Source organism: Rhinoraja longicauda, chromosome 1 (assembly GCF_053455715.1).
Source record: "Rhinoraja longicauda isolate Sanriku21f chromosome 1, sRhiLon1.1, whole genome shotgun sequence".
Taxonomy (NCBI): domain Eukaryota; kingdom Metazoa; phylum Chordata; class Chondrichthyes; order Rajiformes; family Arhynchobatidae; genus Rhinoraja; species Rhinoraja longicauda.
In genome coordinates this window covers 44071904-44085569 of record NC_135953.1, presented here as the reverse complement: position 1 = coordinate 44085569, position 13666 = coordinate 44071904, and the positions used below count along the sequence as shown (strand labels likewise).

Here is a 13666-nt window from a genome sequence, read left to right as displayed (position 1 = left end):
CTCTTCTATCCTTTAGCCTTCCCTCCTACCTTCCTCTGACCCGTAAAACGTATGTCTGACTTTTTCCAGTTATGCTGAATTATCATAAAACAATGGTGGATCCAGCACAGATCACTGCCAAACACCACCGATCACTGACCACCAGCCAGAATACCACCCTTCCAATACTAAGGGGGGTTGAGGGGGGATGGAGTGGGTGAGTGGGGGGAGTAGAGGGGATGGAGTGGGTGAGAGGGGGCAGGAAGGGGGAGGGTGCTAGACCAATGCAGGAGAGGTTTGGGGGAGTGGGTGAGGGGGGATAAGGGAGTTGAGGGGGGGGATGGAGTGGGTGAGTGGGGGGGGGGTGGTGAGGGGAGATGGGGGGGGGGGGGTAAGGGGGGTTGAGGGGGAAGCTAGACCAATACAGGAGAAGTTTCGACCCAACAGGTCCACAGCAGTTAGTGTCTCTATAAATTCACATAAACAACACTGGAGTTCAGGAGTGCAGCTGTGGTTGCTGGAGCTGAAGCAGCAACTCTACCAGATTGCCACTGTGCTGCCTGACATTTGATAAATATTTTCAGAATATCTTTCATTTTTCAGGGGGAAAATACAATGTTGATTTGCATTATTCTAATCATTTTGATTTAGTACATATCACAACAAATACAATAAATTTGCCTCTGCATCAGTTTTATTGAGCACTTCTTTACATATAGTCATGAATCACAAGAAATTCCACAAGGTGAATTAAGAAATTCCACAAGGTGAATTTGAGAAAGCAAAGAAAATCCCAAGCGCTATTTTTAAAAGGTGTTATTTTCAAAACATTTATGCAAGATAGTGCCAATGTACACAAATTGAAATCTGTGTACCCTCAACCCACATTCATGGCCACCGATTTCTATAAATTGCCAAGTAATTTGAATGTTAACTGTCTTAGTTATTTCTTCCCTCAATTTTTAAAAAAAAGCTTTGATCCGTACTGTATCCCCAGATAAAATGAAAAAAATTCAGAACTCCTCTTCAGCTAGTTTAGTTCTGGACTGTTTGTGCTGCAGAAGCCTGTCGATGGTCTCGGATACCGTCCGCTCCCCATGCACCTTGTTGTCTCGTGTCCGCACATTGACCGTTTTGCTGCTCATTTCTTTTTCACCAACAACTGAAAATACAACAGGTCAATTGTTAATGCATGGTAATAATAAAAACACTGCAAAAGCAATTACGTGAAAATGTGGACACAAGGAACTGCAGAAGCTGGTTTACAAATTAAGACGCAAAAAGTGTTGGAATAGCTCAGCGGGTCAGGCATCTCTGGAGAATATGGATAGCCGATGGTTTAAGTTGGGACTGAACCAAAAGGCAATGCTTTGGGTCAGGGTACCTCTTCAGACCGAGTGAAAAGTCCTGATCCAAAACATCACCTATCCATGTTCTTCACAGATGCTGCCTTTCTTAAAAAATATGAAAATGATAATCCTTAGAATTATCAAGAACATCAATATGTGACCTTCATCAGTTAAAACACGACATACAAAAATATTGAAAGTTTGAAAAGTAACTTAATGCTCTCATTACAGTCCTCCAATTAATAGCAATGATAAACACAAACGGTTTCTTGTTTTAATAAAAATGTAATAACTTATCAATGTTGTACAAATGGTTTTTTTGAGCTAGACGGCCAACAACCTGATGCAACATATGATTGTAGACACAAAAAGCTGGAGACAGGCGGCATCTCTGGAGAGAAAGAATGGGTGACATTTCAGGTCGAGACCCTTCTGAAGCTTAATCCAGCTTTTTGCGTCTTACTTCGGTTTAAACCAGTATCTGCAGTTCCTTCTGCCACATATGATTATGATTGGTTGAAGAAGAAAAAACTGGCCATGTGGGTGTAACTGAACGACTTAAATGAAATTTGTGGAAATATTAGTGCAGTTAGCCAAATTATTTGTCTGTTACAATGAACACTATGCCTGACCTGTCCTAGGAACCCAAAACATTACAGCACAGGAACATGCCCTCGAGTCCACGATACCCATGCCAACCATGATGCCAAACTAATCTTACAGTGCCCTCCATAATGTTTGGGTCAAAATACCCATCATTTATTTGCCTCTGTGCTCCACAATTTGAGATTTGTAATAGAAACATGTGGTTAAAGTGCACATTGTCAGATTTTAATAGCCACTTTTAAACATTTTGGTTTCACCATGTAGAAATTACAGCATGTTGACCTATATGACAAGAGGAGTCGAGTATAGGAGCAAAGAGGTCCTTCTGCAGTTGTACAGGGCCCTAGTGAGACCGCACCTGGAGTACTGTGTGCAGTTTTGGTCTCCAAATTTGAGGAACGACATTCTTGCTATTGAGGGAGTGCAGCGTAGGTTCACTAGATTAATTCCCGGAATGGCGGGACTGTCGTATGTTCAAAGACTGGAGCGACTAGGCTTGTATACACTGGAATTCAGAAGGATGAGAGGGGATCTTATTGAAACATAAGATTATTAAGGGATTGGACACGCTAGAGGCAGGAAACATGTTCCCAATGTTGGGGGAGTCCAGAACCGGGGCCACAGTTAAGAATAAGGGGTAGGCCATTTTGAATGGAGATGAGGAAAAACATTTTCAGTCAGAGAATTGTAAATCTGTAGAATTCTCTGCCTCAGACAGCAGTGGAGGCCAATTCTCTGGATGCTTTCAAGAGAGAGCAAGGTAGAGCTCTTAATGTTAGTGGAGTCAGGGTGATAGACCAACAAAATCAGAAATAAAGGCTGCAATCAAGCAACTGAAAACCAGCAAGGCTGCTGGCCCTGACAATATTCCACCTGACGCCCTTAAAGTAGATATAGACTCATCAACAGACGTGCTCTACGGCTTCTTTGGGAGAATTTGGGGAAAAGGAAAAGACACCCGCAGAATGGGCAGAGTGATACATTGTGAAACTGCCAAAAAAAGGGGACCTAAGAAAATGTAACTACCGAGGGATCACCCAACTTTCTGTACCCAGTAAAATTCACAACCAGGTCATCCTCAACCATCTTCAGGAAGCTGCAGACGAGAGACTACGGGACCAGCAAGCAGGATTCGGGAAAGATCGCTCATCCACAGACCACATAGCAACACTGCACATCATCATTGAACAGTCTATTGAATGGAACACGTCCCTGTACATCAACTTCATCGACTTTGAGAAAGCGTTTGACAGTTTAGACAGGACAACACTATGGCGCCTAATGGACCACTATGAAATTCCCACCAAGATCATAAACTTAATCAAGAACTCGTATGATGGAACCTCATGCAAAGTTATGCATGCAGGCCAGCTCTCCCAGAGTTTTAGTGTCAAGACGGGCATCAAGCAGGGATGTCATCGACGATACAACTGCGGATGGTAGTAGCATAATGAATTCTGAAGTGTACAGACACATCCCATCTGCTCAAGTTCAAACAAATGCCTCATTGGCCGGCGGTTCATTCTACAGCAAGACAATGATCCCAAACATACTTCTAAAAGCCACAAACGAGCTTTTCAAAGATTAAAAATGGTCAATTCTTGAGTGGCCAAACCAATCACCCAATTGAGCTTGCCTTTTATATGCTGAAGAGAAAACTGAAGGGGACTAGCCCCCAAAACAAGCATAAGCTAAAGATGGCTGCAATACAGGCCTGGCAGAGCATCACCAGAGAAGCCACTCAGCAAATGGTATTGTCCATGAATCGCAGACTTCAAGCAGTCATTGCATGCAAAGGATATGCAACAAAATACTAAACATGACTACTTTCATTTACATGACATTGCTATGTCGCAAACATTATAGTGGCCTGAAATAGGGGGACTATGTATAAACACCGTAGTATTTTTTACACGGTGAAACCAAAATGTATAAAAATGGCCTTTATTAAAATCTGACCATGTGTACTTTAACCACATGTGATTTTTTTCTATTACAAATATTAAATTGTGGAGTACAGAGGCAAATAAATAAATGATGTTTTTTTTGTCCCAAACATTATGGAGGGCACTGTATCTACCTGTGCATGGTCTATATCCCTCCATTCCCTGCCAGTCATGTGTTGGTCTAAAATGGTTCTTAAATGTTGCCATCATATTTCCACCATCTCTCTTGGCAGCGTTTTAGGCAACTATCATTCTGTCTAAAAAAAAACCTTCTAAAACTTCTTTCACTTTAAAATCTGAAGAAAGTCCCGCACCAAAACGTCATCTATTTCCCTCCACTGAGTTCCTCAAGCTGTTTGCTATTTCGCTAAGATTTCACCATCTGCAGTCTCTTGTGGCTCCTTTAAACTGTGCCCCTTAAACCCATTATTTCTAGTATGTGACATTTCCAACCAGCAAAAAAAACTCCATCCACACTTTCTATACCTCTCAATTTTATATAATGCTGTCAGGTCACCCCTCAGCTGTCAGTACTCCAAATGCCTTAATTCCCTGGGTCAGTGTACCATGAGGGACTTTGTTGAATGCTTTATGCCTTGTCCATGCAGACAACATTCACTGCCCTCCCCTCATCAATCATCTTCATCACCTTCTCAATAAATCAATCAAATGTATAAGATACAATCTTCCCTGCACAAAGCCATGCTGACGGTGCCTGATAAATTCTTATTTTTCAAAATGCTAGTAAATCCTATCACCAAGATTCTATTCCAATGATTTCCCTCCCTCTAATTTCCTGCAACATTCATATTACTCTTCTCAAACAAAGGAACAGCATCAGCTATTCTTCAGATGTCTAAGTCATCACCAGAGGTAAAAGGACACAAAAGATCAAGGCCCCGACAATCAAGCAGTATGTAGAGGCCTCCAAACGTGAGAGGGCAACACTGGATCTAATATTGGGAAATTGGGACAGGCAAGTTAATGGTGTTTGTGGAGAAGCCATTTGGGACCAGTCACCACGGTTCGATTAGGTTTAAGATATTTATGGATGGGGACAGAGAGGACACAAGTGTTAAAATGCTCAACTGGGGTAAGGCCTACTTTGAGAGTATGAGAGGAGGTCTCGCTCAAGATGACTGGGGCAGGTTATTAGAGGAGAAAAGAACATCAGCCAAGTGGGATAATTTTAAAAGTGTGCTGACAAACGCTCAGGATTTGTACATCCCTGTTAGAGTGAAGGGCAAAGCAGGTAAACGTAAGGAAGCTTAGGCTGACAAGAAAAATTGAGGCATTGGTCAAACATAAGGATGCATGGGACAGGTATAGGCAGCTGGGATCGTGCATCCCTGGAGGAGTTTCGGGAACTAAGAAAATCAGAAGGGCAAAAAGGGGCCAGGAGATAGCTCTGGCAGGTAGCATTAAGGACTATCCCAAAAGATTTTATAAATACATAAGGGGGGAGCGGGACCTCTCAGGAATCGAAGCCGTCACCTCTGTGTGGAGCCACAGATGGGCAAGGTCGAAACAGTACTGAAGGTGATATCGTGTACAAAGGTAGACAAATTTCCAGGGCCTGATCGGATATATCCGAGGAACATTGTAGGAAACTAGAGGAAATTGCAGGAGACTTGGTTAAGATTTACGAGTTGTCCTTAAATACAGGAGAGGTGCTGTACAGGACAGGCAAGACTGGAGGGTGGCAAATGTTGTGCCTCTATTCAAGGGCTGCAGAGAAAATTGTGGGAACTATAGTGCTTAACATCTATAGTTGGAAAGTTATTAGAGAGTATTCTGAGGGATAGGTTATACAGGCATTTGGATGGGCAAGGGCTGATTAGGGATAGTCAGCATGGTTTTGTACGTGGGAGGTCATGTCGCACAAATCTGATGAGTTTTTTGAAGGCGCGACGAAAAAGGTCGATGAGCACAGAGCTGTAGACGTTGTATACATGGATTTCAGTAAGGCATTCGACAAGGTTCCACATGGTAGGCTGCTCTGGAAGGTTAGATTACATGGGATCCAAGCAGGGATAGCTGATATCATAATATCCCTCCCTGATTTCACCATCTTCCATACATACATCTCCACAGGTAACAGCATAATGTAATGTTTGGACTGAAATCAATGAAAACAGTAATCAATTCCAAAATGTTTAAGTTCAGCACAGTACATCCTGTAGTATCATTTTATTCTGTACTGTTTGGGCAAAAAGAGTCATATCTCGACAATTAATGGCCTTAAATGCAAAAACTCCAAAAACAAACTCAACTTATTATTAAACTGCTCAAAATAAACAAGATTTTGTTCACTCCTCTCCTCCTGCCCCACTCTCTCCTCCCCTCTTCTATCCAGTCCTTACCAAGAATAAAATTATACTGGGCAAGTTGTGCATTTCGGATCTTCTTGTTCAATGTGCAGCCTTGGTCAAGATCAACGTCACTCATTAATCCAGCTTCATGAAACTGCCGCTGAACCTGGACATTAATAAAAGAATCATTAGGGGAAAATAACTCTGAAAAAGGACAAAAACGATGACATTGGAAATGCCTCAGCCTGGACTTTGTGATCATCAGCAAATTGAAGGCCCTTTTAAAATATATTTCAGGTGTTTTACCGCAAGAGTGGTGAACCTCTGGAATTCATTATCCTGAAAGGGCAGATCACTGGGGTAATTTAAAGAGGAAGTAAATAAATATTTCAAAGATCAGGAATGGAAGAAATGGCTCAGAAGAGGGAAATTAAGCCTGTGGCAGATCAAAATGATCATATTAAACAGCAGGGTGGGAATGAGGGGCCAAATGGCCTACTCCCACCAATATTTCCAATGTTGAGGGAAGTGAAGTAATAATTGATTTCCACATCTTTAAAACCTCAAATTTATTGCAATCAGTTTTACAGTGATCTTGAGAAATGCTGATTGATTCACTTTGATTACTACAGCATAATCTGGGCCATTATCCATCCATTCAAGTAGTATAAAAGAGGATAAGTTATTAGCTATCATACTAGAGTACAAATAGAGAAAGGCAATTTTATACGTTTTAAGAATTACAGATGTTAAATCTTGAGAAAATTCAGAGTGAAAGGATTTACCAAGAGTCCCTGTACAATTATGATGGACCTTCACACCAACTAATTCATATAAATTTTCACACCTAGTCAAAACATAAAGATCCTGCAATCCTGTTAAAAAGTAAACCAGGAATTACATATGAGAAATTGATTCAGAATACTTTAGCCTTATTACCACAAAGGAACTAATCTGCTGCTATATTTTGCTTGAAAATGTAACTTTTGAATTAGATTTAATATAACAAACTGGTAATACTTTTCACACATCAACATGGAGAAATGTAAGATAATAGCTTCCCAATTTCACCTTTTGTGCGTATTCCTCATATGTAGGCCCCACAGGTACAACCATAACTTGACGCGGAGATATCCAAAGGGGCCTGCAAGGTAAAAATTGCAGCAATGCATGTCATCACTCAAAAGTGGAAACAAATTGATATTGGCTTATTATTGACATGTGTAAAAAGATACAGTGAAAAGCTTTTGTTGCGTGCTATCCCAGTCCAATCATATTGTACAAACTGTTGGTGATATGTGCGCTCAAGAACTTGAAGCTCTTGACCATTTCCACTTTGTCACCATTGATGATGATTAACTACCAACATTCAATCTTCGAGTGGGGGGGGGGGGGCAGATCAAAAAGCAATTAATAGCTATTGAAAAGAAAATCATGACAAAGAGTACTTGTTTACAAATGAGGCAAGTACACTTTTTTTACATCAAAGATGCCTGCTAATGTCATTTCATAATTCCAATCATTCCTTTTAGATGCCTCAGGAATTCTAAAGCATGTCATAGCAAGGAGAATACTTCAGAAGCATCATTATGCTGGGACTTAGGAAATCCAGCAGCACGTAATGGAAGTTTCCTACCTTACATTCAGGTAGGAAACTCCCACAATTAACATTGTGAAAATAACAGGGTCATCATTTTAGTGAGCTGGGTAAAAGATTGATTAACCTACCAGGATGTTTTTGTTTTCTTTTCATAAAAGTCCTTTTGTGGGAGTAGCCAGTATTTAATTTGCCTTGTCAAAAACTTAGTACCAGCGATTATGCACTCCTTCAAATCAAGTCTCAATCTGGATTTTGGTGCTCACTCAAAACCCCCAAATTCTGATGCAAGTGCTGCTATCCACAAAGTCCCATCTGCTACACTTATTATTAGAAGCAATTATGAAACAGATTAAATTTCTGATATTAATAAGTCATTTTGCAATTCCATCTATTTTAAAGCTCCAAACTCCAAATATGTACTTTCTGATTAAGTTACAACTAATTATTGATCTATTTTCTGTTTAATCTCTTTTAAGAATTAGATCAAACCAGCAGCATTGGATCATATCATTTCCATCATTTCTTTCATCATGCTCTTTAAATTGGGTGTGTGCTTTCTCCTAATCTATATTGTTCTTCATTACAAAAGCATAATAAAGGCAACAAAAGATACTCTGGTTTTGGTTATTTTTTGTTTGCCAGAAATATTAACATGCTTGCATTATTGCTCGTGACCAATCTGACCTATTGCAGGACAGAGGTGAACAAAAGTACTCAATTACCTCTCCTGCTCCCATCAAGAAATCAAAGCTGAACAAGTGTTTACCACAGCCAGCTCAAGGACAAGAATACCTGATAAAACTGCCATCTTCCTGATACAGCATACAAAACCAACAGATACTCTTTTCTGCAGCACTAGTCTAATACAGTATTTCAGTCTAGAACCACAATTCTGAGGAGCATTAATGAATTGCTGAACTGCAGTCTAGAACCACAATTCTGAGGAGCATTAATGAATTGCTCAACTGGAAAAAAATGAGTCGCAATGAGCGTTTTGTCTCCTAGCTGACGGCATGCCAGATGCCACACAGATTTTTAAATCCCAGTTGCCAGATCAGTTTACAACAACAGATGGTTCTTCTTAGGGGAGGTAAAGGTTAGATATTAGTCTAATAGTAACTCTGTTAACCACCGTAAAGAATAAATTAAAAAACATTAAAAACATTGTTCACTTTTTTAAATAAATATGGTAAGTATATTGATTTCAGAGACAGAAAAAGGATAACCTAAAAGAACTGTACATGTTTTACTTATACATGTACATCAAACTTTAAGGTATTCAAGCAGACACTCCCCGACTTATGTAAGAGTTGCATTCCATAAACCTTTACATAACTCAGATTTTATGCGTCAGAATCACCTTTAAACTGGGTAGAAACAAAGAACAGCAGATGCTGGTTAATAACAAAATTACACAAAGTGTTGGAGTAACTTTAGCGGGTCAGGCAGCATCTTTGGAGAACATGGATAGGTGACATTTTTGGCCGGGACCTTCTTCTGACTGATTCAGTCTGTTGAGTTACTCCAGCACTTTGTGTAGTTTTACCTTAAAACTAGGTGCCGATGCCACTGGTGTACACTATCAAGCCCTTCAACAGCTGCCGCAGTCGGGTTGACGCAACCGTTGCAGTCTCTGGTCAACGGCGTTTTCTTCAGGCTGCTACCACCAACAAGGCGCACTCGGCCAACGTGGTCTCCCTTCCCTCTTACCAGCTGCCAATTCTTGTCAGCCGTTGTTTTGTCCACTATGCCACACCCTTCCAAAGCCTCCTCCTATCGCTTTGTCACACAGCTGTCCCCCTCTCCACCACCACATCCTCCTCCTCCTCCTCCCCCCCCCCCCCCCCCGAGGTGATCTTCCACCTTGGTATACGTTGGCGACTTGGGGGAAGAAGGTGAAGAAGGAGGCGGTGGAGTGGACAAAACAATGGGAGGAGGCGGCAGTAGCATTGGAAGGGGGAGTGGACAAAGCAATGGCCGACAGGAAGAAGTGGCAACTAATGAGAGGGTAGGTAATCAGTTGGTGGCAGCCTGAATAAAGCATTGTCAGCCAGGAGCTATAACGTGAGCTGCAAAAACAGCCGCGTCAACCGGGCGGTGTTGCAGCTGGAGAAGAAGGGCTCACTGGTGCATCTTGTGGAAGATGTTGGTGACTTGGCCAGGAGTTGCTCTCCCCTGTCTCCCTCACCCTCTCTCGCTTTCCAGGTGTTGCACCAACCGTGACCGAAACTTGAAGAGCAGCGAGTCCGGACAAAGCATTTATCTACGAAGCGGATGGGAAGCCCGGAATAACCCAGATCATTCAGGAAACGGGACCACCTACTGTGAATGGTTTACATAAGCGCGGGTTTATGTAACTCGCCTATCACACAAGTTGGGGAGTGCCTGTACAATAAAACCATATTTGTGCACCCATTTTGAAATAAATGAACAGTGCAGCAGGAAATATGGTATCGATCATTCTTCATAAAATCTGAATACAATGAAAATGGAATTAAATATTACCATTTGCCTGCATAGTTTTCAGTCAAAATTGCAATCATTCGTTCAACAGAACCCAGGATGGCACGATGAATGATAACTGGCCTATTCTGGTCACCACCATCATGACTGTGAAGTAAAGTGATACTAGGTCAGAACTTACTCATTTCTAAAATAAAATTAATTGGGCTCTATAGACTATAATTCGAGACATGCAATTGATGCATAATAAACCTACGCAAGACATCAACAATTATTATTGGAGGATCTCCTGTAGCTGAGAAACTGAGGAGTTCAGATGTTTACATCAATTTTTGTGAATGCACTGTTGCAAATATTACTGCTAGAATAGTGTTATCATCCTCTTGAATAAAAATTGAATGTGTTTTTTAAAAATATCAAATATTTATTCACAGGGACCAAATGCCTTTTACCAGCAGATGTCATGTCATTTTGCGATCAACCAAATCTGAAAAATCACACTTGTTTCACCATTCCTTAAAAATATATTAATATACTAACTTTGTAACATTGAAATTAGAGCATTTATATAAATCATCCTTCCATTAGACAAGTTTTACAAAATGATTTAGCCTAGCACATCACTATTTTATCCACTTACACTAGAAATATACAAGCAAAAAACACAAAGTGCTGGAGTAACTCAGTGGACAGGCAGCAACTCAGGAGGACTTGGACAGGTGACATTTCAGGTTGGGCTCCTTAACGGACTGATTGCAGTAGTGGGGGAGAAAGCTGGAAAAGGGATGGGGGCAAGACAAATCCTGGCAAGTGATAGGTGGATACAGTCGAGAGGGGGCTTAATTGGCAATTGGGTGGACAAGAGATGAAATGAAGAATCTGGGTTAGAACATGGTCAAAAAGCAGAACAGGAGGAATCACAGAGAAGGGCCTCACAGAACTCCCGGAGAGAGAAGGACTTCTTCAAAGTATGCCTTCCTTCAGGAAATGTTGCAGTGGAGCAGTAAAATAGAGACAAAGGTAAATGCCGGTTTACAAAAAACCCAACAAATTGTCAGAGTAACTCTCAGGTCAGACTGCTTGTGTATAAATGAGGTTGTGTATAAATGACATTTCGGGACAGGACCCTTCCACAGACTGATTGTGGTGGGGGGAGAAAGCTGGGAAAGGGGCTCGGGCAGGACAAAGCAGTTTTTAAATCAGGTGAAGGGAGAGTACAACATGATCCAACACAAACTTTGAAATGGACTGTTCACAAATGAATAAGACCTTAATTGAAGTGCATTTTAGGAGGCTTACCTGACATAGGTCAAGTTAAATCTGATTGGCAACTGAAAATCCAATTGAATTGTAGCACATTGATGATATCTACCAATTGCATCTTTGATTTTTATGTCAATCTGCAAGAGCATTTTGAAATATGTTAGAAATCCTTTGGTTGTTACACTGAATATTTTGGATGTGATATTTCATTTCAAATTACCTTTGGCCCATAAAAAGCTCCATCACCGGGATTCAAAGTCCATTTCTCACCAAACTCATTGAGACTGTTTTCCAGTTGCTGTTAGAAAATAACTTATACAATTATTGGTCAGATGAAAAATGCGCCAGAAAACAGAGCACTGTATTTCAGAGTATTTCAGCATTACTCAAGATGACAAACCTTCTCAGCAGTGTTCCACACTTCAATATCACCAAGAAATTTCTCTGGGCGAGTAGAAAGCTCAAGTTTAAAAGTAAATCCGAAAACATCATAGACAGAACGAAGAAAATCCAGGCAACCTTTAATTTCTGATTCAATCTAACAAAAACAAAAATATCAAGCATTACATTTAAAATGATAAAAATACCATCAACAGACTGGCACTGAAACTGTGACAAGAACAAATGAGAGAAGCTATTTAATTGCCAGAAACGTGATACAATAAGAGTACTGCTAACATTGGTCTTATTCCCATTTAATTAAAATAGCACATCTGCATAAGTGCAGTACACTTTCACAGAAAAACAACAATGAATGAATAAATTTCAATGAATGAATATGACATGGATAGCGAATTGGTTGGCAGACAGGAAGCAAAGAGTAGGAATAAACGGGTCCTTTTCAGAATAGTAGGGAGTGGCAAGTGGAGTGCTGGGGCGGCAACTATTTACAATATTTATTAATGATTTGGATGATGGAATTAGAAGTAACACTTGCAAGATTGCAGATGACACAAAGCTGGGTGGCAGTGTGAACTGCAAAGAGGATGTTAGTAGATTGCAGGGTGACTTGGATAGGTTGAGTGCGTGGGCAGATGCATGGCAGATACAGTATAATGTAGATAAATGAGGTTATCCAAAAACAAGGAGGCAGATTATTATTTCAATGGTGTCAGATTAAGTAAAGGGGAAGTGCAACAAGACCTGGGTGTCCTTGTACACCAGTCACTGAAAGTAAGCGTGCAGGTACAGCAGGCAGTGAAGAAAGCTAATGGCATGTTGGCCTTCATAACAAGAGGATTTGAGTATAGGAGTAAAGAGGTCCTTCTGCAGTTATATAGGGCCCTGGTGAGACCACACCTGGAGTATTGTGTGCAGTTTTGGACTCCTAATTTGAGGAAGGACATCCTTGCTATTGAGGCAGTGCAGCGTAGGTTCACGAGGTTAATTCCCGGGATGGCAGGACTGTCATACGAGGAAAGATTGGAAAGACTCGGCTTGTATTCATTGGAGTTTAGAAGGATGACAGGGAATCTTATAGAGACGTATAAAATTATAAAAGGACTGGACAAGCTAGATGCAGGAAAAATGTTCACAATGTTGGGGGAGTCCAGAACCAAGGGCTATAGTCTAAGAATAAAGGGGAGGCCATTTGAAACTGAGGTGAGATGAAACTTTCACCCAGAGTGTGAATTTGTGGAATTCTCTGCCACAGAAGGTAGTGCAGGCCAATTCACTGGATGAATTTAAAAGAGTTAGATAGAGCTCTAGAGGTTAATGGAATCAAGGGATATGGGGAGAAGGCAGGCACATCCGATTGTGGATGATCAGCCATGATCACAGTGAATGGCGGTGCTGGCTCGAAGGTCCAAATGGCCTCCTCCTGCACCGATTTTCTATGTTTCTATGTATTTATGAATGAATGAATAAATTTATTGGCCAAGTATGTACACATATTGAAGCAGGGACAACTTCTGACAGAAAAAGTCATTGCTCTTCTACGTTTAGAACCAGCACAAAGAATTATGTTGCAACAAGCAGAATACTACATGATATATACCTTCACATTTATGTATGTTTATCTTTTCCAGTTCAGTTTACTTTCCAATTAAGAGATTCGCTTGAATTTTGACTGGACTGAAGTGATACTAAAATAACTTTGGCATTCAGTAACTAAACCAATCACCTGTCAATACTGTTTTCCTCATC

At 40.8% G+C, this 13666-nt stretch overlaps 1 protein-coding gene across 2 annotated transcripts in view; it reads right to left on the bottom strand.

Moving 5' to 3' along the window:
* Positions 1-643: 643 nt before the first annotated feature.
* The window catches only part of LOC144592167 (threonine--tRNA ligase 1, cytoplasmic-like), a 32604-nt gene continuing 19581 nt past the window's right edge, over positions 644-13666 (bottom strand). For both annotated transcript variants that reach the window (XM_078396625.1, XM_078396634.1), the window contains 7 exons: positions 11919-12056; positions 11739-11816; positions 11555-11655; positions 10298-10402; positions 7264-7336; positions 6244-6358; positions 644-1141 (listed from right to left, as the gene is read on the bottom strand). In XM_078396625.1, the coding sequence (XP_078252751.1) occupies positions 993-1141; positions 6244-6358; positions 7264-7336; positions 10298-10402; positions 11555-11655; positions 11739-11816; positions 11919-12056 (759 nt within the window). In that variant the 3' untranslated portion in view covers positions 644-992. The remainder of the gene's footprint in view (positions 1142-6243; positions 6359-7263; positions 7337-10297; positions 10403-11554; positions 11656-11738; positions 11817-11918; positions 12057-13666) is intronic.